The 27,231-nt window shown below is 41.6% G+C and overlaps 1 protein-coding gene across 9 annotated transcripts in view; it reads left to right on the forward strand.

Moving 5' to 3' along the window:
• The window catches only part of Tfdp2 (transcription factor Dp-2), a 166,649-nt gene extending 140,105 nt beyond the window's left edge, over nt 1–26,544 (forward strand). For 8 of the 9 annotated variants that reach the window (XM_047563946.1, XM_047563944.1, XM_047563949.1 and 5 more), the window contains 7 exons: nt 2,590–2,752; nt 6,726–6,872; nt 10,237–10,305; nt 15,059–15,210; nt 18,280–18,446; nt 23,122–23,227; nt 23,422–26,544. In XM_047563946.1, the coding sequence (XP_047419902.1) occupies nt 2,590–2,752; nt 6,726–6,872; nt 10,237–10,305; nt 15,059–15,210; nt 18,280–18,446; nt 23,122–23,227; nt 23,422–23,605 (988 nt within the window). In that variant the 3' untranslated portion in view covers nt 23,606–26,544. The remainder of the gene's footprint in view (nt 1–2,589; nt 2,753–6,725; nt 6,873–10,236; nt 10,306–15,058; nt 15,211–18,279; nt 18,447–23,121; nt 23,228–23,421) is intronic. The other variant, XM_047563947.1, reaches the window with a different exon arrangement.
• Nucleotides 26,545–27,231: the final 687 nt, after the last annotated feature.

Raw genomic sequence — 27,231 nt, forward strand, 5'->3', positions numbered from 1 at the left:
CAACCTGCCAGATGAATATTTGTATTGTAGGTTTTAGATTGGAACACTTTGGATCAGTATTGAAGGGAGTAAACTGCTCAAAATCTGTACTATAATAAATAGTTCACCAATGTCAATATTTAGCTAATGTTTTCTTCAAGTTTATTGTGAATCAATGAATAGAAATAATTTTATAAAACTTTTACATTGCCTTGCATCTGTGTTTCATGAGTATGGTCATCAGCATTTAGTAGATATTAAAAGTCTAGTTGGGGGCTGGGGTTGTGGCTCAGAGGTAGAGCGCTCGCCTAGCATGTGGAAGTCACGGGGTTTGATCCTCAGCAGAACATAAAAACAAATAAATAAAATAAAGGTATCGTGTCCAACTACAATTAAAATATAAATATATTAAAAAAAAGTCTAGTCAGTCTCACGTAAGGCCACTTTTAGTTTCTTCCTTTAAATATTATCTGTGTATGACAACAGAGTGCAAACCAACTAAATGATTGCTCAAAACTACCCTGTGATTATCTTAATGCTGGCTTAAAAAAAAAAAAAAGGCCTAGAACTAGATGAAAAACAACTCTGTTTCATTCCTGGCTTTTAAAAAGCATATAACCACCAAGTTGAGAATTTATTTACTTTAATAAGCCATTACCTACTTTTTAGCTTGAATATAAAACCCCATACGCAACATTTTCTTTCGAAATAATTCCTGCATTTTTTATCAGTCTTTACTTACTTTTGTGCTTAACTTATTTTAATTATATAGTGTATGAAGAGCCGTTTGTTATCTAAATGCAACAAATTCTAGATGCATATCAACATCGAGGAGGCTTTGTATGAAAATGTATGTTGGTGTTTTCTTCCATTTATAGTCACATGAAATATAGTTATCTTTTTATGGTGTGACTATCACTGATAATTAATGCCTGTCATTGTGGGTTACAATGAGGGTTCATTTGTCACTTCTTTTATATAACACTTCCCCTCATCTACTGCTTGGTTTCCTGGAGGTATGATTCTTATAGGGAAGTGGAATAAATGCTTGATCTCTCCTTTTTATTGATGAATGTTCAAGGTGATGAATTTGTTTCCATTTCCTCCAAAGGCGACTGAGTCTTCTATTTTAAAAATACCACTAGAAAGTCATAAATATAAATATTTGTGATAGGTTTTATACATTGCAGTTATTTTAACTATCAAATTTTAAATTGTCCATCTTTGACCAGGGGGCCTCTTTGAGTTGGCTCTTAAGTCCTTTTGTCAAAACAGTAGTAATCTTGAATAGCTTTTTATTTGGTATGACAAGATGTTCCAAGTTCATCTTGCATATTTTCTGCCCTAAACCTGGAAGCAGCCATTTCTCGGAGAAACCCTTGTTTCTTCCAGTGAGAATGTGGGTCACACCCCAGTGTGGGGGTTAGTAGTGCTCTTTGCTACTAGGTTGCTAATTTTTTTCTAGTCCTTTTAAATGGATAGAACTAAGGTACACATACATACTCAGATATAATATTTTGAGGGTTCATATTAATAGTTCTAATTCAAATCTTATACAGTCTGAGAATCCTGGTATTTAAGGACTTAGGGATGAAAGGAATGATGGAATTAGTGTTAATGATGGTCATGCGTGGTTATGCATTGGCTCTACTCTGTATTACACGCTCAACGGATGTGACCACTAATGTGATTATCGAGAACATTAGTTTCTTTTTTGTTTTTGTTTGGTTTTGGTGTTAGGTTGAATCCTTAACACCAAAATGACAACTCTTCATTATTCATGACTTTCCCAGCATGTCTTAGAGGTTATACTAGATGTCACTCTTCCCATGGTGTTCCTAGAGAATATTGTGAATAACTGACTTGACACTTTTTATCATCTGTCATTGTGTATGTCTGTCTCTCTGTCATCCCCTGACTCAGACTGAGGGAACGGATCTTGCCTTAGTTTTATACTTCTGTTTTCCAGCACAGAGTTGATGATACTCAGTAGAATCAAACCGAACCTCCCCCTAATGTTCAAGATTAAGTTATTAAAGTTTAGGCTTTGACATTGACCAGATTTAAAATAATTAAAAACTTATATCCAGTATTAATACTGATGACTTTCAGTTAAAAGTTGAATAAGGGACTGGGGGCGTAGCTCCATGGTAGAGCACATAGCATGCACAAGGCCCTAGGGTCAATCCCAGCACCACCATCAAAAAAAATAAAAGTTCAATAGATAAATAAACCCAAGAATAATGATACTTTTAATTTCAGAAAAACTAATCTACATAATTAAAAATAAGTATTGATTCGTCTGTAAGCTCCAGAAAGTCAGGGTCTGACTTATTTCCATTGCCTTTAACAGTGTCTGGCACATAATAGTAATTCAATAAAATTTGTTGAGTAAATGAATGACATGTATACAGAAGCACTATATACTTTATTAGGCTCTTAAGGCAAAAATTAATTTTTAAACATTTCCTTTTATCTAAATTTTTACCACTTGAAGCAAGAACTAAATTGCTGTCTTCTTGCATTATCTTACTGAGTTTTGTGAAGGAAGTCTCCGGTAAGTATAATGGAATATAAATTTTGTTTTCATAATTTTTTCTCTTCTTCTAGTAAACGAAGCAAAAAAGGAGATAAAAACGGAAAAGGCTTGAGACATTTTTCTATGAAAGTTTGTGAGAAAGTTCAACGGAAAGGTACAACATCATATAATGAAGTAGCTGATGAACTGGTCTCCGAGTTCACCAATTCAAATAACCATTTGGCCGCCGATTCGGTAGGTTGGTCATGAACTTGATATGGGGCAGCAGTGCTACTACAGTTTACTTCCTGGGGTTGTCAGTGTTATAGATTTGAGGAATCAGATAAACCAGGGCATCCTCAATAAGCGAGGAGGTTTTTTCATATTATAAGTTGGAGGAGTTTTTGTTTTGTTTTGGAAATAATTCTTTTATTATTTATTTAAACAAAGATAAATATTTTTAAAATAAAAATTGGGAGGTTAGTAAAGGAACGTGCTTTTTTTAACATTTGGCCACCTCGCCAGTGACTTCATGTACGCTTCTGAACTTTATTGTTTCTTCAGTATCTAAGTTAACAAGAAAATCTCGCTTTTGATTGAAAAAGTCATGTATGGATGTGCTTATTAAAATTCCAGTTGCACAAGAGTGTATAATAAAAAATACCCACTTCTCCTGTAGTCCCCAGTCTTAGGTAATATTACTGTTAGTTAATATTCACTTACCATTTTGAATGTCTTTCTAGAAATTCTTTTATGCATACACATAATAGAATTTATTTCCTTTTTTGTTTAAACACAGAAGTGATAATGCTTTGTGTGCTACATTCTTTAATAACGTTTGAGTTTGTTCTTTAAGCTGTAGAAGTCATTCTCACTTTATTCAATCAAGATAAAATTACAGAGGGAAATGCACATAGTACAATTAGATTATTTTTTCCTTATTTTTTGATGCATAGTTTCATACAGTCATTTGTATTCAGGTATAGAGTTCTTTGAGTTTTGGTAGTTGTGTGCACCTGTGAAACCACTACCACAATCAAGATACAGAACCTTCCCATGACTTCCAAAAGGTTCTTTGAACCCTTCAAAGCCTGTTCCTTCTTCTGCCTCCATCCCTAAGCAAGTATTGATCTGTTTTTTATCACTAAGGATAAAAAGTTTACTTTTCACTAAATGTAATCATATTATATGAACTCTACACAAATATTAAATAATAATGCTAGCTCTAGTCATAGGTGTTTAATTCTTTATTGTTTGTGTGTTGGGGATTGAACCCAGGACCTCATGCATGTTAGGCATGTGCTCTGCTGCTGAGCTACAGATCTTTAGTTCTAAACTCTAATATATAAGTTATAGTATTTCAACCTTAAAGATGATAAATGTTTTATTTTGAGATAATACAAGCTACAGACTACAAAAATTTTAAAAGTAAACATTTCTTCTTTCTTCTTTTTTTTTCTTTTGTGGTTCTGGGTATTAAAACCAGACTACACATACTAGTCAAGTGCTGTACCTCTGAACTGCATCTCCAACCCTTTTTTTTTTTTTTTTTTTAAATATATTTCAGTTGTTGATGGACCTTTATTTTATTTATTTATTTATATGTGGTGCTGAGAATTGAACCCAGCGCCTCACACATGCTAGGCAAGTGCTTTACCACTGAGCAACAGCCCCAGCCCCAGCCTGCCAACCCTTTTTAAATTCTCTTTTGAGATGGATCCTTACTCTGCTGCTAAGGCTGGCCTCGAACTTCGAATCCTCCTGCCTTAGTTGATATTATAAGTATGAACCACCACACTTGACTGTTCTCTTTCTCTTAAGAAATATCAGAAAGGCACATTAAATTTAACCAAATTATAGGTAGTTCCTGAAATTTCAGAATTTTTATATTCATAAGTGAGGTTTTTGTTTTGTTTGCTAACCATCTTTGCAGTCTGGGTTAGTAGTAGTATGCTGACTTTATAAAATGAATTTAGAAGCATATTTTTTTATGTGTACTCCATTACAGGTTTAATAACATTGAATATCAGTTTCAGTTCCATAAAATTGTATAGATATTTCCTGTGAAACGTCTAATCCTGATGATTTGGTGAGAGGGTAGATCTTAGGTATCTCTCTCCATTTCTTCTTAGGTAATCAATCATTTTAGGATTTGTCTCCCATAGGTTCAATTTGGTATTCTCTGTTTTCTTAGAAAATCTTACATTTCATCCATATTCTCAAAATTACTGGAATTATTCTTCCAAGGAACCTTTTCTTGTTTTTTTTTGTTTATCCCAAGCTTCTGATTTGCAGTTCTGGTTTTTTGTTTTTTGGTTTTTTCTCTAGTGCTGGGGATGGAGCCCAGGTTGTGCATGCTGGGTGAGCGCTCTGCCGTGAGCCCCAGCCCCAGCCCCTTTTGTTGCTTTTCACCCTTGTAGACTATGATGTATACTTTATGTAGTTTTATTATTTTTATTTAGTAATGAAAGTCTTTTTGGCTATGACTTTTCCTCTTTAGCACTGTTTTGGCTGTATGCCTTTGATTCTAATTTTTTTTTTTTTTTTTTTTTTAGTACCAGGGATTGAACCCAGGGGCACTTAACCACTGAGCAACATTGCCAGCACTTTTTATTTTTTATTTGGAGACGTGATCTTGCTTAGTTGTTTAGAGCCTTGATAAATTTCTGAGGCTGACTTTAAACTTGGGATCCTCCTGCCTCCACCTCCCATTTGCTGGGATTACAGGTGTGCACCACCACACCTAGATGATATATTATTCTTTAGGTGTTCTCTAACTTTGGTTTTAATTTCCTGTTTGACCTAAGAACATTAGACTTTTTATAATTTCAGGGGTTAAGGATTTTTGTTTGTTGCTATAGATTTTTACTTTTATTACTAGAAGAATATGAATTGAACCTTTTCTATTTTTCTGGATTTCATTGAGATTTATTTATAAACCATTATATAGTGGATTTTGTTGCTTTTCATGTTCTGTGGGCCCTTGAAAAAGTACATAACATTTTGATTTGGAGTGAAAGCCAAAGTTCTCAAAGTGATCTACAAGCCTACTCCCATTACCTCATTGATCTCATCATCTTCTAGTTACTACCTTTGGTCACACATTTTAGTACATTCCAACTGTATGTTCTGTGAATATGCCTGAAAATGCCCCTGGTCAGGTCTTCATACTCGCTATTTACTTTGCCTTTGCCGAGTATCCATCTGGCTTCTCTTTCTCCTCCTCCTGATCTTCACTCAGAAGTCACTGCAGAAAAGCATTTCTCTTAGCATTTTTCAACATCTAACCTACACATTTTATCATCCACTACCAACATCCCAGGATATAAAAAAAAAAAAAGGCTGGGTTTTTCTCTGTTTATTCACTATGTGTTACTTTCTGATGATTTGGAAGGTTTATACTCTGTAATTATTTAGTTGCTTATCTTTATAACTTTAAGTAACATACTTAACATTTACTTCTTACCATCTGTAACAGTGCCTGTTGCTGGGCACCATGGCACATGCCTGAAATCCCAGTGACATGGGAGTTTGAGGCAGGAGGATGGCAAGTTCAAAGCCAGCTTCAAAATAAAAAGGAAAAAGGATTGGGGATGTGGGAAAGCACCCCCCCACACACACACATACACAAGAAAAGCAAAACAAACTAGAGCTATTGATTATGGAAGGGGAAGAAATTAATATGCTGTATTTATCCATATTGCCCATCTTTCTCCACCACAAGACTTAGATTGGATATGTCAGTACTAATTCTTTTTTTTTTATTAAAATCTTTTTTATTTTAAAAGACTGTATTTTGATTCATTGTACACAAATGGGGTACAATTTTTCATTTATATGGTTGTGCACATAGTAGATTCACACCATTCATGTAATCATACATATACATAAGGTAATACTGTCTGTTTCATTCTACTGTCTTTGAGATTTATTCACATATTTATCTTTCAAGTTCTTAATTCTGTCCTACATTTCCAAGCTCTCACCTTAATTGATCTTTCTTCTATCTGAAGAAATTCTTTTAACATTTTTTAATGTAGATCTGATGGTAACATAATATTTAAGATTATTTTATGTTCCATATTGCTTGAAAGTATCTTTTTTTTCCTTTAATTTTGAAGGATATTTTCACTGGGCATAGAATTATTTCAACTCAATTTAATATATTAATATCATATGATTATATCTTTACCCTTAAAATTTATTGCTCAATAAAAATATTTTTCAGCAGGCTTATGATCAGAAGAACATTAGGCGAAGAGTTTATGATGCTTTAAATGTGTTAATGGCAATGAACATAATCTCAAAGGAAAAAAAAGAGATCAAGTGGATTGGCCTGCCTACCAATTCTGCTCAGGAATGTCAAAACCTGGAGGTAAGTAAGAAGATCTATTTATGGGTAGTGATTTGCACCATCTTACATTGGCATTTTATTTTAAAAATATAATCACATAATATTAAGATATTCCCAACTGTTAGCTGATATATGCTGTCATTTCTTTAATACACTCTACATAGAAATTTAGAATTAGGGAGCACTTTAGAGGTTTAGTCTAGTTTATTTTGTATAAATGGTGAAACTGAGAGTCATAAAATTTAAATGACTAGATTTAATTTTTGCTATTTCTTAGAGATCTTAATTTCATTCTAATTTAATTCTAAGCACTCTAATAAATTTTAGGTGAAATGATATCTCATTTGGCTAAATGTTTTGATGCAGAGTAATGTATGGATCCAAAAAATGATCAAGCTGTTTATTTCCTTTGTTGATTATACAATGATATAAATATGACAGTTAAACTTTTACCTTTGGCTCTGGAATCAGTAACATCAGAATGGCATTTCATTTTCGTCTTTATCAGAATTGGGTGGAATGTTCAGCTTATGTGAATTTTGTTGGAGTGATATACAAGAAACCTTTTTAGTGATATTAACTTCAAACATTATAGAAAATCTTTCCCAAATGAGTATGTTCCCTGACACTGTTTCTAGATTGGCTTGACCTAGTTTTGCCTTTGGGGCCATGAAGGGAGTAAACAGGGTTAACAGTGACTTTCAGAGAATAATAAAGGTTGATGCTATGTTTTTCTCAGTCCCTTGTCACTGCCCCCCCACCTAGCAAATAAAAAATTGTTTTGTATTATTATATTTATGTATGGTGGGAAAAAAACCCACATTCATCACAGGGCTAGAGATGTAGCCCACTTTGGTAGAGTGTTGCCTAGCCTGCTCTAAGCCTTGGTTCCCTTCCCTAATATCACAAATCAAAGAAAAAGAAAGCTGGTATGTGATCCTAGCTACTCGGGAGGCTGAGGCAGGAGGATCACAAGTTCCAGGCTAGTCTGGGCAACTTAGGGAGACGCTGTCTCAAATAAAATAAGGAAGACTGGGGATGTAGCTGTTTTAGAGCACTTGACTAGCATACATGAGGCCCCTCAGTTCAATCACCAGCACCAGCAAAAGAGACAGAGATAAAGACAGAGGTGATTACTCATATGAAGGAAGTATGTGTAGATTCTCTGGAAAGAGTCATAAGAAAGGACTTTACCAAAGAAATAATTCCTGAGCTCAGTCACACCGAGGAGTAGGAATTCACCAGGTGGATAAGGGCAGGGAAGACCTCCCAGCCAGAAGCACTGCTCGGCCAAGACAGGTAGGAGAAAACACACTCAGAAATGGGTGTAGCCAGGCTTGGAAAGAGGGGCCTATAAACAATGGAAACCGTTGATAGAGAGGATTGATAGGGTGTGTTTTAAAGGATCACTCTACTAGTGGGTTGGAAATTGAATTAACAAGGAAGGAAATGGACAGAGAAGGGAGACTGGACATGGTTTGAGTAAGGTAGTGGCAGCCTGACCTAGTGGGGTGAGGGGCACGGTGGGCAGGTGGGAGCTTGCCTCAGTTGCCTCTTTCCCAGTGTGAAAGGCTCCATAGACGTTTCAGTGGCTCTTAAGTAATGCAGGGCTGGACTGTGGTTGTGGCTAGAGGACCTGTGAGTGGGAGGGAGCTCCTGGTGCAGAGCAGCGTTGATAGGAGGTAATTTGTGGGAGTAGACGAGAAAGATGTGTCTTTTTGATATGTGAAAAGGTGAAAGTGTAACTTTAAAGATCTTAGTTGACTTCCATTTGTGATTTTAGAATAGGCACCTCATTCAATATAGAATGAGCGCTCTGATTTGCTGAGCAAAGGTGTTTGGCTTTTTAAAGATAGAAAAAGACTGAAGAAAGCAGAAAGGAAGAACAAAAAGTGAATTTCCATTTCAAAACAGAGGACTCCCATATCATTCTGGCTAAAACTGACTTGTTTGGGGATCTAGTTCATATCTCTCTTGATTTCGTGGAAGGTCAAACACACAGCTTAGTTTTGGCTTGGTGTCATCAACCTTCAGAATCTCTAACTCTATTTTGGTTTGGTCTGCTGAGCCTAATGTCAGAGCTCAACACAAGAGCCCATTGGACTTTTGCCTAAGAAGATATGAGCATCTCACTTGCAAGGAAATTCGTACCCTGATATTTGTTATCTAAGTACTTGTAAGGTTTAGAAAAACAGCACTTGTTTCAAACTGGAAAATTTGTCTGACGAGTATATTTCCTACTACAAGTAGGAAGTGTGCATTGAGCAGGTGGGATCTCTGTGTTGGCAGCTTTACTCTCGAGACTCAGCTCAACTGAAACCTTAAACGAGATCTCCCTCCTTCTTGCGGGTAATGTAGCAAAGCAATTAATAATGGAGTCTCTGGAACCTCTGGCCTAGGGTGAAATCCTGGTTCTTGCCAATCATTAGCTGTGTGACCTTGGCAGTACTTAACCCTTCTACTTCTGCATTTCCCTCCGTGCAAAATGGACAACAATACTTACCTCATCAGGAGTTTGTGAAGATGAATTAAGATAATGTATATAAACACTTAATTGAGTGCTGGGACATGTAAAAGCCTAAGTGGTGCTATTACTTTGATTAGAACTTGAGCAATAAAAGCAGCAGGTACTGCATAGCAAGTACAGTCATGTGTAACCACAGGGATACATTCTAAAAAATACATGGTTGGTTGATTTCATTGTTGTATGAACACTCTAAAGTGTCCTTAAGAAAACCTAATGGCATAGGTCATTTGGTGTGACCTCATGGTATAATCAATATGACATGGTAAGCATGAGGTTTATGTGGCTACTGCCAGTAACTATTTTGCAGTGAACTATTTTTAATAAGTAGCTGCAATGCACTTAAAAATAACAATAAAAAGCATAGTACAGTAAACCAGTAACAAAACCAGTAAGTCACTTATGATCATTATCAAGCATTGTATACCATAAGTAATTGTAAATGCTAATTTTTATGCAACTGGCAGCACAGTGGGTTTGTGCACCAGCATCACCATGACACGTGAATGATCAACTATGCTGCAGTGTCACTAGGTGGTAGGTATTCCTCAGCTCCATTGTGATCCTGCAGGACCACTGTGATACATGCTGTCTGAAACTTACTGAAATGTCACTCTGTGGTTCGTGACATATTCATGAAACGAATGGATTTCAGTTTTGATGACTGTTGCCACAATTCTACCTTCATACCCCAAGGTCCTCCCCTCACCCAAAAAAAAGGGCGTGATTTGCCTTTATTCAGCAGTAAAAATGGGTTGTTTCTCTAAGAAAAAGTCTGAACATATTAGAATAGGAACATGAAAAGTGAGTGTTGCTTTATATTTTATGTATGTTCATTTTATTTTATAACTTGTTTTAAAGATAGAAAAGCAGAGGCGAATAGAACGTATAAAGCAGAAGCGGGCCCAGTTACAAGAACTTCTCCTACAGGTAAGGATGCTGGCGTGATTTTAGTAACTTCCCTGCTTTATTCTGTTTCTCCACTTATTAGCTTTTAGAGTCTATGTGGACAAGTACAATGGTGCACACCTATAATCCCGGTTACGCAGAAGGCTGAGGTAGGAGGATCTTAAATTCTAGGCCAGTCTGAGAAACTTAGTGAGACCCTATCTCAGAAAAGAAAAAAAAAAAAAAAAAAAAAAGCCGGGTGCAGTGCCACATAACTGTAATCCCAGTGGCTTTTGGGAGCCTGAGGCAGAAGGATTGCAAGTTCAAAGCCTCAGCAATTTAGCAAGGCCCTAAGCAACTCAGTGAGACCCCGTTTCTAAATAAAATACATAAAAGGGCTAGGGATGTGGCTCAGTTGGTTGAATCCCCTGGGTTCAATCCCTAATACCAAAAAAAACAAAAACAAAACAAGGACTGGGGTGTAGCTCAGAATTTCCATGCTCCTGGGTTCAATGCTAAATAAAGAAATAAGTTGGTGTTTTGTAATTGTGATGCCTTTGGTAGTGAGATAGGAACACACCAGTGTGGCCTCCCTGTTCTAGCTCATTGGCAGTAGAGACTTGGCCATCCAGGGGACCAATCTCTCATGGTCACCCAGTCCCCACCCCCTAAACTTGGAGCTTCCCTGGCCTGGATGTGGTTCATTTTGGAGCAGTTCGCTTTGGTGCTCATCCTTACCCTGCACATAAACTATCAGGGGGTCTTGTGTTTACTTAATGCCTAACTCAGAATATCCAATAATAAAGCTAATTGAATTTCAAGTGTTTTAAGTTAATCAGATCCACTAATAATACCTATTATCAGTGAATAACAGGATGATTTGAAATGATTTTGATATGAAAAGATTCACAGAAATGCCAATACTTAAAATGCATTTTTGTTTCAGAAAATAAATTTTACATTTGATCCCCAGTACATAAAATCAAAACATAAAAAAGAAATTTTACAGTTTAATAAAGATCCCGTAGTCATACTTTTTTGGATAATTGCCTAGAATTTAGATTATTTTAAGAAGTATTGTAGAACCCTTGGTATGAAAGCATATGAGTTTAAATCATAGGGTGGATGATTTTTTTTTCCTTTGTTTTCTTTTCTTTTTGGTAGTTACAGTTGGTATAAAAATTTATTTCAGGCAAGAAGTACTTGGGCCATTTTCAGTCTAACAGGATAAACTTTGTACAATGAACCAGAGAGCCTCTATGCTTTTGTCTTTCTCAGGGAGATGTCCTTAAATGAAAAACATTACCACCAATTCACTTTTTAAATTTGTTTGTTTAATCCACCTTTGCAAAATAAAGGTAGCAATAAGTTCCCAAGTATCACAGCCCATTTTTTTTCAATACTCACTTTATCTAATGGCCAGACTGTGCTGTGTTTAGGTTCCAGATGGTTTTTGTTTTTCCCTTTCCATATACTTATGTTTGCTTTGAGTTTTTGTTTTTGTATATTCATGTACAAATCAGAGAGGCAAGAGAAGACAGTTGGGTCTGTTGGGGGTCTGTGCGTGATCTTTGAGGAGGAAGGAGGAGGGGACGCAGGGAAGGGACGGTGGCCGGACGGTGAGCATGGGAAACCCAGGAGTGAGTTCTGTCCTCATCAGGCCGTTCCGCCCTCCCTCTCCCTCCTCCCTCTCCTTGCTGGTTTTCATACTGAGCCCCTGGGACCTATCAGTGAAGCTGCCTCTGGCGCTTGGGTCTTATGCATTTTTCATATTGGGATTCCAAATAAGGTTTTGCTGGAGGAAAATATTCTGCACATTTGAGAAAGAGTCGAAAGCTGACAGTAGATCCTGAATGTTGCCAGGAACGTTCCTTCAACTCCTACACTGTCATCTCCCCCGGCCGCCTGTGTTGTCCCTGTCCTGTCACAGTTTCTGCAGTATTTCCCAACCAGCCCACAGTCCCAAACCCCGTGCTGGGGCTTTCCTAGAATTTCCTTAAAAAAAGAACTCCTCCCCACCAAAGACAAAACAAAACAAAAAACAGTAGCCTCTTTATCAGCGTGTCTATAATTATTTGTTTCTGTATCAGAAAGAATGATGCTGGGCAAGGTTGTCCCCAGATGGGGCTGCCCATCTTCACCTGCCCAGTCTGAAAAAAGGATATCTAACATGTTTTCCAGTTTATCTTCGTGTAAGGAACATTGGTTTTTTTGTTTTGGGTTTTTGTTTGTTTGTTTGTTTTTATTAAAATTTTTTTATTTTTACAGACTACATTTTGATTCATTGTACACAAATGGGGTACAGCTTTTCATTTCTATGGTTGTGCACAACATAGATTCACACCATTCATGTAATCATACATGTACGTAGGGTAATGCTGTCTGTTTCATTCTTCTATCTTTCCTTCCCCCACCCCCTACCACCCCATTTTCCTCTACACCATCCGAAGGAGGAACATTGGTTTTTGTTATAGTTGTTATTATTGGTGTGTTTTTTCTTTTTTGTTTTTGTTTTTTGTAGTGCTGAGGATTGGACCCAGGGACACTCTACCTCTGCACTCATCCTCAGCCCTTTTTAGTTTTTGTTTTGAGACAGGGTCTCACTAAGTTTCCCAGGTTGGCTGGGAACTTGCAGTCCTCCTGCCTTGGCTTCCCAAAAAGCTGGGATTACATGTGTGCACCACTGACAACTTTGGTTTTTTTTTTTTTTTTTGGTGGTGCAGGGGATTGAACCCAGGGCCTTGTGCTTGCAAGGCAAGCACTCTACCAACTGAGCTATCTCCCCAGCCCTGACTGCTTTGATTTTTGACTACTTCGATTATACCTGTCATTAACCTACATTCCCTAGTTTCATGTGTGTAATCGTCTTCCAGCCCTTAAACCTTTTGCAGAACAGAACACACTGAAAGCTATTCCACCTCTGGAATAGATAGATGTTAGTGAGTCTCGAAAGAATAAGAGACTGAAAGAAATCAGTCAAAGGGCAGCAAATAGGGCTGGGGAGATAGCTCAGTCGGTAAAGTGCTTGCCTTGCAAGCACAAGGCCGTGGGTTCGATTCCCAGCACTGCAAAAAAAAAAGGGGAGCAGCAAATAAATCAGTCCAAAGTTAATGGGATGTGATTTTTCTTTTTTTACTGTGAAAATAACAATACTAGACTGGGGTATAGCTCAGTGGTAGAGCACTTGCTTAGCACGCACGAGGTCCTAGGCTTGATTCCCCAGCACCACAAAACAAAAGAAAAACAAAATAGCAATATGTTTTTGCCCCTTTCGTCACCTGAACAATCTTTGATGCTGTTTAATAGTCAGAGTATTGACCAGTGAGTCATAAAGATACAAGGTCTTACCACTGGTATGTCCCCGTATCATCAGGCACTCCTCTTGCCAGGAGCCACAAGCTGGGCACAGCATGGTGACAGTCCCCAAGAGTTTGTTCTAGTAGAAAGAAACAAACATTCAGCAGAAGCGTTCAAACATTTCACTATTTTTCTCAGTTCTACAGTTTGGAGTATTTTTTCCCTCAATATTAAATGAATTTAGCAATGAATATAAACTAACTTTAGTTCTATGAGAGTAGAAACTAAGAAGGAAGTATAATTTAAGGATTGCTTCATAATGGTAGTGATAGTTTTTTGATAGTGACTGATATTGATAGTGGATGTGGGGACACAGTTAGAGCTAGAATAATTGGGAGCCCAACAGCAGCAGCAGAATTCAGTGTAAAGACTTAGGCCTTGGGGCTGGGGTTGTGGCTCCGTTGTAGAGCACTCGCCTAGCACGTGTAGACCCCGGGTTCCATCCTCAGCACCACTAAAAATAAAATAAAGGTACTGTGTCCACCTACAACTAAAAAAAAAAAAAAAATATATATATATATATGTAAAGACTTGGGCCTTGATTTATTTTATAGTCAGTATTTTGCTTCAGATCCCTTCTCAGGAAGGTGTCAGGTGTGGGGAGGCTCAGGCAGGATTCCAAATGTGCCCTGAGCATGTGGTCAGGTTCCCATCTGGTGCCCTAGAAACCACGATGGCAGTAAGTGAGGCAGCGTTGGCAGGGCCTGGGTCATGTAGCCAGGGTCCTAGCAGGCATCATCTAAAGGAAGCGCTCTGTGACTTTAAGACACACCCCAGACGAGGCAGTCTAAATGGTGTGTTGACCTGCGCATTGGGACTCAGCTGTAGATCCTAGCACTTCAGAAGGCTGAGGCAGGAGGATCACAAGTTCAGTGCCAGCCTCAACAACTCAGTGAGGCCCTAAGCAACTCAGTGGGACCCTGTCTCAAATTAAAATATAAAAAGGGGTAGGAATCTAGCTATCTGGTAAAGTGCCCTTGGGTTTAATCCCCAGGACTGGAGGGGGGTGTGGACAGAAGAAAGAAAAGACCAAAAGGTGTAATTAACCTTAAACTCCTAGGAATCTGTCAAGTAAAGGGAAAAACATAAGCTCAGTTGTTGTCAGTCTTGCTGTATGACCCAAGAGCCGCATGCATCGCTGGGCTGTCTGGCATCTGTTCTGTGTGATCCTGTTTCTGTGTGTGATGAAAACCAGGGACCCCATTATTTACATTAGGAGGATGTTAGACATTCTATAAGTATATGTATATATATATATATATGTTTTTCCCTTGAAATGTACCTGTTCGGTTAAATCATTCTCATTTTTTAAAATGTTTGATTTTTTTAATTCATTAGTCTTTAATTTTAGACTATATTTTAAATATGTTATCTTAATTCATTTAAATTCTAACTCGTCCACATTAAATGACCTTCTGTTTTCTCTTGAATGTTATAGCAAATTGCTTTCAAAAACCTAGTACAAAGAAATCGGCAAAATGAACAGCAAAACCAGGGCCCTCCAGCTCTGAACTCCACGATTCAGCTGCCATTTATAATCATCAACACAAGCAGAAAAACAGTCATAGATTGCAGCATCTCCAGTGACAAGTGAGTGGGGAGCTGGGGGCAGGGGCAGGCTGACCTGCTGATGACATTCTTCCATCCTTTGCTCCATCCCTGGAACCTTCCAAGGTGTCTGCTTGGGTGGGGGAACGCCTCTTATGGTGTGTCTTACGCACCTGCAGTGTCCCCTGCCCTGTGCCAGGCACTGTCCTGCCTGTGGCATGCGAGGTGTGGCACCTGGGCCTGAGCCATAGTGTGCTCCATGTGTGGTGACCCTGAGCAAGTCACTGTGCTGAGTCAGGCTGTCACTGTGCTTCGACAAGGTAGGTTCATTGGGGATTATAGTTTTTTGGGAAATGTGTTAGATCAGGCACTGAAGCAGTCATTTCTTCATTTATTATATCATAGTTATGTGTGCTGCTGTTTATCCCTGAAAGAAGAACATTAAAATACTGGGCATGTTCTTTTTAAAATTTTTCTTTTTTTACATTTTAATTGAAATTGGTGCTAATATTCATCATAACAAGTGAGAACACCTTTCAAACTAGAGAATTCCTTTGTAATTTTTTCACCCTTCATGAGAAAGTTTGTATCAGTAGTTTGCAGGCTATGACCAGAACCACTAGGAGGTGAAGGGTACAGAGAGGGTCAAAATGAGACCCGACCAGCTCTGCTCTCTAGAACCATCAGGAGCCAGGCGGGGCCTCTCTTCCAGCCTCCTTGCAAGGATTAAGTAAGATAATACCTCTAAAGGTCTGACTCAAGGAAGCACTTCAGAATGTTGGCTGCCGTGAGGACAGGGGTCAACAAATAATTTTGTCACGTGTGGAGACTTATTAAGGCAAAAGGGGACTGTGCTACTGTTCACCTCCGTGCCACCGCCTTGCCTGAGGCTGTCGCAGGGAGACTGGACTTCTTTTCTCTGGCAGCGTCTCTTTCCCTGTCTCTCTGCTGCATACAGAGATTCGGGAGTGCTCCACATACAGAGGAGGAAGAGATTGGGGAAAAATAAAAACCAGGAATTTCAAAACTGTCTGATAATTGAGATATAAATATGCTATTAGAAACTGCAGGCTGTCAAGTCAACTGGACATGTTCTTCAACCTTTTAAGCTTCTTAGCCTTCCTGAGCTCTCACTCCTTCCCCCACAAAAAATAAGGATTATGGTATTTATCTTGCCAGTTTGCAAAAGTTACGGATAAATTCATATAAGACCTAGCCCAGGGGCTGGGGAGATAGCTCAGTTGGTAGAGTGCTTGCCTTGCATGCACAAGGCCCTGGGTTCAATCCCCAGCACCGCAAAAAAAAAAAAAAGACCCAGCCCAGTGGTTAATAAAAGTTGTGTGTCTGAATCGTTACTCACACTTGCAAATTGTTTCAGAAACTTAGGTCTAAGAGGGCAGCTAAGTGTTCTCAGATGCTGGTGTTACTTGTTCGTTCTTAAGAAAGCACCTTCTTTGGAGCAGCAAGGTGGGAGAGCAACAGTCCACACTTGGGTCCTGTCTCGCTCTGCACCCTCTCTGTACCCTTAAATTTTTCATGCCACTCATCATCATCTGAATACCACTGATAAAAACTTCTTCCTGAAGGGTAGACTGAGTAATAGAGCAGAAGTCTGGAAAATGCTTAACATCTTTTCAGGGAAAAAACCCCAAACATTACTTGAAGTTAGTTTCCTTAGAAACAAACAAAAAAACCCTTAAAGTTAGTCTCTTCATTGTGGAGGATTATAAAATTCTCATCTTAGGTTAGTTAGTCCTTTTAAGTCTAAAAAGGGCGTCAGGAAAATGTGGGAGCTGTTGGCCTGCAGGCTTATGATGCTCTTCGCTCAGGCCAGGATCTGCAGGCTCTGTGCCTTGGGTGGTCACTGACTCATGGCCCAGTGGCCGCCCTGCGTGGAGCAGCTTGTATGCACTTGTTCAAGGTGGGCCGCAGACCTTTCTCGCGGTTACTTTGGTGATGCAACCTTCCCCTTCATTAGCCGGGAGGCTTTCCCACGCTGAGGATTAGATTCACAAAGCCATCTGCTTTTAACGGCTGCCTGAAATCATCCCCTTGGCAGGCACCCACTTCACATTTATTCTCCCCTAAAAACTTGTTCATGTACTTTACTCAAATCCATATACTTGAGGTTATTTAAATATGGCATTTTGCTTCAAATTGTAGTTTTACCCTCATCTGAGATCTACCATAAAAAGTGTTATCCTTACATGATTTTAATACAATACCATGGCAAGTAAAACCCACCACTGTCCCAGAACCTTCCCTCACACTCGATTGTTGTGCGGGGTACCTAGGTGTCCACGTCCGGCGATTTTCAAGAACATTCAGAAATGTTACGTATTTATTATATGTGACACTTTTTCTTAGGATGTTTCACTTCTTAGTCCCTTAAGACAGGATTTAGACATTGGTTTAATTTATTACAAGTCTTCCATTTAAGGGCTGGGATTGTAGTTTATGGTAGAGTGTTTGTCTCGTACTTGTGAGGCCATACCAGTATCACAAAAAAGTGAAAAATGAAAAACATTCTCCCATTTAACCCAGACATGCTGGTATGTGCCTGTAGTCACAGCTGCTTGGGAGGCTGAGGCAAAGAGGGTCCCTTGAGCCCAAGAGTTCAAGACCAGCCTGTGCAACATAGCAAGTCTCTGTCTCAATAAATCAATAAAATAAGAGTCTTCCTTTTATGCTTACCCAAGTTGTATTGTAGTTAGCAGTTGACTCATGAAGGTAAAGTAAGTACTCAAAATCTTTTTGCAAAAGTTAACAAACCAATTACAGTAGAGAGATCATATATCAAAGTAGACTTGTGACAAAGCTGTAGAGAACTTTGAAAAGTGTTAGTTTTAAAACAAAATTTTATCTCCTATTTGCAACAAACAGCATTACGGCTAAAGTTTATGGACTTCTGTTGCTTGTTAGAACTAGGAAGTGACTTGCTGAGGTGTCATCCCCTGAACGTGGCAGAATGGATCAGTGCGCTAAATGGTAACAACCTTGAGGAGATGGCTGAACTTAGGCCCTCATCCTTTATATAAGTACTGGGTACAAAGTGATCCCAGCCTCTTAGAACCACTGGAAATGCCATCCTGACTTTCTTCCCTGATGCAGATTTGAATACCTCTTTAACTTTGACAACACCTTTGAGATCCACGATGACATAGAAGTACTGAAGCGGATGGGAATGTCCTTTGGTCTGGAGTCGGGCAAATGCTCTCTGGAGGACCTGAAACTGGCTAAATCGCTGGTGCCAAAGGCTTTAGAAGGTTACATCACAGGTATGCTAACTGATGCCGTTGCATCTTGTCCCTGATTAACAATCTAACTTGTTAAAACCTTTCTCACGAAAAGCTGCAAAATTTTAGAAAGTTTCAAACATTAAAGATTATAATATTGGGAATTTACATTTCTATAACTCATTATATAGATCTAAATTGCCTGACTCACCACTAGATTAGGCTTTTCAGAAATTATCTTACCTATAATATCTCTTGTCTATTCACAAGATAAATATGTGATTAGAATTGAATTAAGAAAGGAGAAATATAGTAAAATTTACATGATCAGAAAACAGTGTCAGAACTGGGTAAATATAGATTCATACTTAAAAATCATTGCTCCTCTTTACAATAAAACTTCTCAAGTTGACTCTGTTCACTGTCCTCATTCCTCTCTCCTCAGTCTCACATTGCTTTAGGGTCAGAAGCGTCACAAAACAGTGGACACCCAGGAGCCCACCCCAGTTGGGGGAGGAGCAGTGCAGCAGCCATGGCTCGTGTGCACTGAGTCTGTGTCCTTCCCCATCCCTTCAGATGTCACCACTCTGTGTGTCTTACCATTCAGTTTCTTTTCTTTAGAGCTACAAATGTGTAAGCCAGAAACAGCTTCTTACTTCGTTTTGCCCACTTCTACCCACCTTTATGTAAAAACAGAATCACAGTAATATATTCTTTAGTGATTTGATTTTATTTGACTCATCATCATGTTCCTTAGATTCATCCAGGGGATTTAATGTAGCTGTAATTACTATAGTTTTACTTCTGTGTAAAATTTCATTATATGAATATGTTTATTCATTTTATTGATAGTAATCCTTTATATTGGTTCCAGTTTCTTGATGCTTCGAGCGTTCCTATTCATGTATCGAGTGCCATGTGCAAACGTGTAGACCAAAATTATTGAGTGCATCTTTAGCTTTACTAGATGAGACCAGCATTTTTCAGTGTGATTAAATTTTTAGTTCACATAACATATGAATCACATACAATACACCATTTGAAAGTGTACAACTCCGGGTGCTTTAGTGTATTTACAAGGTTGTGTAATCATAATCACTGTCTAATTCCAGAATATTTTTGTAATCAAAGAAAACCCCCCTGCCCATTAGTAGTCACTCCCTGTACCCCTAGCCCACTGTCCCTGGAAATCATTAACCTTTCTTTCTTTCTTTTTTTTTTTTTTTTAAGATGTTGATAGACCTTTATTTTATTCATTTATTTATTTGCAGTGCTGAGAATCAAACCCAGTGCCTCATACATTCTAGGCAAGTGCTCTACCACTGAGCCACAACCCCAGCCCCCATTAACCTACTTTTTGTCTCTGTGGATTTGTCTGTTATAGACGTTCTTATAAATGGAATCATATAATATGTGACATTTTGTGTGTGACTTCTCTATGAGCAGTACAGTGTTTAGGCTTATTATGCATCCTATAATGCATTAGGCATCTCTTATCTGAAATACTTGGGACCAAAACATTTTTCAGATTTGGTTTTTTTTTTTTTAGTTTTGAAATATTTGCATATAAATACCTTGGAGATAGGATCTGCATCCAAACACGAAGTTCATTTGTTTCACATATACCTGTCTATATACATAGCCTGAAGTAATCATGTATTTTCAGTGTGCCTATGTTTTGGTTGTGACCTATCATGTGTGAGGTCAGATGCAGAATTTTCCAGGGGTGACATCATGTCAGTGCTCAGAAAGTTTTGGATTTGGGTGCATTTCAGATTTGAGAGTTTAGATTAGGGGTGTTCAACCTAATTCCTTTTCATTGGCAGATAATATTCCATTGTGTGGCTGTATCACATTTTGTTTAGCCTTTCATTCATCAGTGGCTGTTTTGAATGATGCTACTTTAAACAAGTGTTTGTATAGATGTTTTCATGAACGTGTTTTCAGATCTGTTGGCTGTATCTAGGTGTAAAATTGCTGGATGTTTAACATTTTGAGCAAATGCCAAACTGTTTTCTAACGTGTTTTGCCATTTTACAGTCACACTAGCAACATAGGAGGGTTCCAGTTGTTCCGCATCCTTCTCAACACTTGTTACTGTCCATCTTTTTATTTTTTTAAGTATTTTGGTGCTAGGGATCAAACCCCAGGGCCTTATGCATGGTGAGCAAACTTTCTGCCACCAGCTTCGGGCCCAGCCCCGTCTGACTTTCTAATCATAGCTTTCCTAGTGGGTGTGACGTTGTCACTCACTGTGATGTTTCTTTGCCTTTCCCTAATGACCTGTAAGGTTTACCATTGTCCTAATTTCTAGCAATATTATACATTATTAAAAATGCAGTTTTAATAAACAATGTTTTTTTGCCTTTGCTTTCACCTAAAATTTACATCTTTTTTTTTTATTGTTTTGTTTTTGTGGGTATGTTTATTGTTGTTTTCCATGATACTAGGGATTAAACCCTGGGCCTTGCACATTTTCCATAAGCACTGAGTACCTCCCGAGCCCTTTTATTTTGAGACAGGCCTCACTAAGTTGCCCACCCTGGCCTTGAATTTGTGATTCTCCTGCCTTGTGACTAGCATTGACTATAGGTACATGCCACGGAGCCCAGCTCCACACAACTTTTTTTTTTTTTTATAAAGACAGGGCCTCACTGAATTGCAGAGGCTGGCCTTGAACTTCCAGTCCTCTTGCCTCAGCCTCCTAAGTGCGCTACCATGCCAGGCCACATCACTTTTTAACAGCATTTTAATATTAGTTCTAAAGTATAATACGTCAAATCTAATCAGAACGGTAGTTCTTTCTTTTGAGGTTGGCACTTTGCGCACAAAACAGAAGAGTTTATTGACCGAGATTTGGTTTCTGTTGGACGTATTTTTTAAGTTGGCGCCATCGACCTTCTGCAGGAGTGACCTCTTCTGCTTCCCTTGGCCAGCTGTCCCAGGTCTCCACCCTGCTGCCTTCTCCCTGTGCTGTCCCTGTCCCACATGGGTCCTGCCAATTCATTAGCAGCCCAGTCACTCTGGAAGTCCAGCAGGGTCTGAATAAAGGGCTTACTCAATAAATCACCAGAACTTTATTTTAACTTATTCCCAGCAAGAAGGCACTGGGTGATTAGGCGGCCTCTGGTTTGATCTCTTCATGACCTCATTTGCAGACCGGGATACAGACTTTCTGGTTAGTTCAAAGGAAGAAACGTGCGGTTAGTTCAGAGGAAGAAACGTGTGCCGTTAGTGTGGAAAGGGACATAATGGCTTTTGGGCAAGAGTGTGAGAACCATTGTGTGGATCCTGTGATAATGTGAAAGAAGTGTAGGCTTTTCAAATCCATTGTGAAAAGGAAAGTAATCTGTTAGGCTCACAAACAAGTAAATAGCTGTGTTCTGACAGAAGTTTCCATAGTTCTATATACTAGTTAATATTCAGCACAGGAGTCTGGTTTTAATTTCATCTTCTTACATAGACTTGTTCTTATTTAATGTATTTTAAGACTGCTATTCTTCTTAGAACAGAAGTCCTTTTTTTCTTTTTCTTTTCCCATAGCTGCCTTAGTTAGCCTTTGAAGAAAAAGGTTACCAAGGCCAGTCTAAAATTAATGTAGTCATTTACTTTACTCCTTTCCTACATGAGCAACCTTTCACTTGGTCAGGCAGGATTATCAGAAAATTTCAGTACACATAGTCCATTTTGTACCCAGTAATTAAAAAAATATTCTTACTAAATAAAAGCTTATTTTGGCAAATTATGTATGCTACATCTGTGTTGATCCTACTTACAATGTTAAGTAGAATAATTTCTTTTAGGAGTGTGTATGTGATGTTTCTACCACATACTTCTTTTCCTGCCGCATATTTCTTAGGGTCACTGTGGAGAGCCCTATGGTAACGTCCGCATCTTCCAGTTCCATTACTGCCTTCTCTGAGCTACCCATTTAGAAAGGAGATAAGTGTGAAGTAAAATCCCAGTGAAAACTGCTCAGTCCTAGAATAGGAGAAGTGTGGCGGACAGACACACTGAAAGTACAAGGGTCTGCCCACGATATTTCTTGCAGCTGAAACAGTAACGTCTGTCCTGCCTCAGTAAACGCGACTGTGTTACGCCTCCTCCGTTGAAAGGAGACCTTTTAAAATAAGGACCAATTTGAATTATAAAGCAAAGGACACCAGGTGCAAACCTGTCAGGAGAAAGAGCAGCGAGCCATGGCCATGGCCTGGAGCTCCCGGCAGGCCTTGCAGAGTGGACGGCAGGGGTTCGGGCAGAAGTCTGCCTGAGTGTCTGCTCCCTAAGCAGGGGGTCCCTCCCTGAGACGCCTCTGACTTCTCTGCATCTTTATGTCCTCCTGGCTTTGCCTGTTGACCCCACGTCAGGGCCCTTCCCGGTGAGGACAGCGGGTTTCAGAGAGAATCCATCTGCTCCTGGGCCCAGCGAGCTGCTGCCTCAGGGTCTTTCCCTAGAAAAGGAATGAGTGTGAGCTTGTTCACCTTGAATTCTTTGTCGCCTGTCTTCCTGTGAGTGTGTGTGTGCTCGTGTTGCCCTGCCACTCTGTGTCACAGAATCGTTGTTTTTTCCTTCTGAGAAGGGGAAGACACCTGGGTTCTTCCGGGCAGGGGTGGCGGGGGTGGCGGAGCGCGGTGGACAGGCTGCCCCGGCCTGGCTCTGCCTTCGCACTGGCAGCGCCGCAGCTCGCAGAGCCTACCTTCTTTCTTTCTCCTTCCAGATATCTCCACCGGGCCTTCCTGGTTAAACCAGGGACTGCTTTTGAACTCTACCCAAGCAGTTTCAAATTTAGACCTGCCCACCGGCGCCACCCTTCCCCAGTCAAGGTACGTACTTCTTGGGAAGGTTAGGAAGGCAGGCCACGGGCCTGAGTCTGCAGGGCGAGCCAGGGCCACGCGCTGCCCGCAGAGTCCACACGAGGCAGACCTTGCAGTGGCAGCTCCTCCCTTTGTTTTTATTCCTGTGTTTTATAAAAGCCGTTTGCCGCATTAACGAACCCTGTGTTTTAACTGTTTGCTAGTGTAAACCCAGGGTTGTGCTTGGATGCTGAAGTGGCCTTAGCAACGGGGCAGTTCCTCGCCCCAGACAGTCACCAGTCCAGCAGCGCGGCCTCTCACTGCTCCGAGTCCCGCGGAGAGACGCCCTGCTCCTTCAATGACGAAGACGAGGAAGAGGACGAGGAGGATTCCTCCTCCCCGGAATAAAGACGGGAGAAAACTCACGTTTTCACGTTGGATGCTCATGTGTGTTTCAGTGTGAGCTCTTGTTTTTGAGGTGATTGCTTCGGTCTTTGCCTTTGCACTGTGTTCAGTGAAAACTAGAGAAACACAATCAGCAAATCACACGAAGGCTGAGATGATTGACGTGAAAGTTAACATAGCGTGGACGACACTGGCCGGCAGAGCCCTAGATGGCACCGCGGACAGAGCGCATCTTCTGAGGAGGGGAGCCATCCCTGAAGAACGGGCGTGGGAAGGAGCGGTCTGCAGGAGGCGGGCTCTGCGTCGCCCCGTGTAGTCATTTTAGAATTGAGATCCTGCCAGGAGCAGCCCTCGGTGATGATCGTGTTTCTCCCGTTCCTGGGCTGCCTTGGACAGGCATCCAGGAGCACGGAAGTCCCCGTGAGGTGTTCAGCAGGGGTGTAGATGGCAGTCCTGGTGACTCAGGAGCACAGATTAACTGCTGAACGAGTTGGGAGTGTAGTTGAGGTGCTTTACGCATCTGCTGCCTTAGACAGCTTCTAGAAAGGAGCGAGCGCTCATTCCCAAGTACTTAAATGACATTTAGAATAATTTATAGTAAAACTGAAATCACCATTAGCCAATGCGTCGGTGCATAGATTTCCTAGGCTCCTTCTGGAAGCCAACTAGAATAGCGTCTCCATGTGCGTTAACCACTCTGCAGCACTGCCTTTGGCCAGCATTCTAAATCTGGAGTTCCACAGAGAAGGAAACTATTGTTTTAATCAAAGCTGTGCATTTCATACAGCTTTTTCATTCACAGTGAAACAAAGCAGCAAATTCCTGTGACCAAGTTGCTTGCCTCCGCTCTCTGCAGTAAGTGTATGATTTCACTCAGTGTGCAATTTGTGAAAATGAACCAAATGTCATTACTTTTGCCTTGAAAGAAAAGTCTGTTTCAAGAATATGAACAACGTTTTCTTGTACATGTTACCTTTTTCATATTTTAATTAATCAAAATGACCTTACTAGATTTATTCCTGGGTAATTTGCACTGCAGGCTAACCCAGTATTTCTGTGCAGATGTCGAGCTGCAGTTGTCGGGCGCATGGTCGTGGGGCGGGTGCATGGCAGTGGGGAGCGCAGCGTGGGATTCTGTAGCCAGAGGTGCGGCTGGGGTGCCGCCTCGGTGCACAGCTGCCTCCTCTGGGAGGAGTGTGGGACATCCGCCTCCAAGGCCATACCCCAGCCTGGTTACGCACGGAGCAAAGAACAATAGAACTAACTCTTGAGTCACAGGGAATTGTCTGATGTTGTGCACCTAGCATCCCTCGGCCAGCACCAGATGGGGCCCAAACTGGCTCTTTCCTCAATCCCAGAGGGCAGGGGCGGGCTCCCAAGAGGCCTTTCTAAAGCTCTGCTACCAAGCTCACATGCGCGGAGCCGAGAGCTGTGGCTGGCTAGTTTTTTATAAGACCATAAACACTGATAAACAAGAACACCCAGCTTTAACTTTGGCCCCTCTAGACAGCTCTCATTCTGCCAGAACTAAGCCAAAGTGCAAGCCCAGATTATCCAAGGGGCAGGAGACATTGGCAGCTTCCGCCTTGGCGTGAGCGGGACAGCACGGCTCTTGTCGTCAGGTCGGTAGCATCCAGAGTGCCACCAGGCCTGCAGATGCCACTTCTGACTGGAAGACCTTTACTTGACAGATCAGTGACATGGGGTTTCCCTCCAAAACGTCCTTTGAGGGGCTGCCTCATTCCTTTGCCCAATAGTAACATCCTTGCTAGAGTCCTTGAGAAACTGTTTCCTTCTCTTCTGTCTCAGCTGCAGAAGCGCTTTAATTCATATAGCATGGGCTTAAAAAGGGCAGCCAAAGACTGTTGTCCTCATTGTGCCGCCACTGGCCGTCCTAGCCAATGCTGGCAGGGAAGGTCCCGGTTCTGCTCCTCAGGGATGTGTTTGTGGCACTGCTGAGGACATGGCGCGGAGCGGCGCCATGGGACTAGTAAATGCTGACGTTGGAAAGGCCAGCCTGTTCCTCTGTACTGCTCCTGACCACGCCATCTGGGCCCAAATGTCATTGCTGAGTCACAGTTCCATACCAGAATCAGCGAAAAGATGTCAGGAAATAGTGGTCACAACATCCAGTCCTCTGCGGGAGTGGCACCCGGGGGTACGAGCATGCACCCAGACCACCCTTTGCGGGTGCTGGCCACATTCTGCTTTGGGGGAGCTTGTGAGGCTCCCCCGACCCTGAGGGTCACTGTCTTCTCAAGGTGCAGCAACATTCAGTCAGTAACTGGCTCTGGGACCTGCTTATTGGAAGGAGCGTCACTGCCTCACCCATCCCCACTCTAGTCCGTGTCCCATCCATGTGCTTTCCGTGTGGGGAAAGCGGTTTCAGGAAGTTGGTGTGTTGTAGCTTGTGACCTTGGAGGGCTTTGGGAGGGGGCAGGAAGGGGGGCCCACAGTGGTCCTCCAGCATCAAAAGTGCCCCAGAAAATGAGGGGTGGAGGCCACAAGTTCTGTGTTCTTCCGTTTGAGTCTTTAAAGCAGTTGGGGGGTTCCTGTGTAGTTTCTGTCATTTCACCAGAATGGAGGAGAGCGCCTCCCTTGGCAGAATTGGTCGTGCTCAATTCTGCTCAGCTCTGCCGTGTTTGAAAAACCCCTTCAGGTTCTGACCCCAAGAAGAAAGTGGCCTTGTCAGGTGATTCAGATGAGCGGCTTGGTGAAGGAGCCTCGGGGCTCCCGGACCTCTGTGAGCGGGCTGTGTGCTACGCCACAGCTCCTTCAGGCTTAGGTCACAGAGGAGCAGAGCACGTGGCTTAGGACCCTGGGACCCTGGGACGCTGGGTGGCCTCAGCCATAGCCACATCCAGAGGGCAGCCTGTCTTTAGAGTTTTCTAAATGACCCGTTTCAAGGACTTCTGCGCGCAGCTCGCGCCCCTGACGAACATGGGCTGTGTCTCTAGTCGGTGAACCTGTGACAGACCTCAAAACTGTGCGCGGGGGCAGGCTTGCTTCCGCCCCGGGACGTGGGGGCCGAGGGCCACGCCTGGCCAGCCCTCGGCCGTTACCTGGGGCGGACCCTGCGGGGGTGGGGGCTTCCCGGCCAGCCTCTGGTCCGAGTGTGCGGGGACCCGCACGTGGCTCTGGTGGCGGTGAGGACCGGACACGGGGAACCGGTTTCCATCCTGTGTGCCGAGCCCTGCTGGCCACTAGCGGCCAGTGGCGCGTTGTCTTGAAGACCGCGTGTGAGGAGCCGCCCAGTTGCCGAGACCCTCAGAAACGTGCCTTTCCGCCCCAGCGGTTCGGCGCCCTGTCGCGTGATGCGCCCCTCAAGCCGGCCGTCGCGGGGAAGCCTGGCGCTCGCTTCCATGTCGCTTTCCTAAAAACGATGTCCAGGCAGGCGCCACAGGGCCAGCCTCTCAGGAAACAGCGCTCAGGGAGCCCAAGGCCTGGGGCCGGCCCTGAGGTGCAGCGCCCCGAGGGCCTCCCGCCAGGCAGATGTGTCCTGGCCTCAGGGCCTGCGCCTCTCCCCCCGTCCAAGAAAAGGCCTGCGGGACCCGGGCTGCCGCGGACCGGGCACCTGGCTCGGCAGGCCGCTGCTTCCCGCGCGGTCACTGCCTCTTCCGAGCCTCGCC

Source organism: Sciurus carolinensis, chromosome 9 (assembly GCF_902686445.1).
Source record: "Sciurus carolinensis chromosome 9, mSciCar1.2, whole genome shotgun sequence".
Classification (NCBI taxonomy): domain Eukaryota; kingdom Metazoa; phylum Chordata; class Mammalia; order Rodentia; family Sciuridae; genus Sciurus; species Sciurus carolinensis.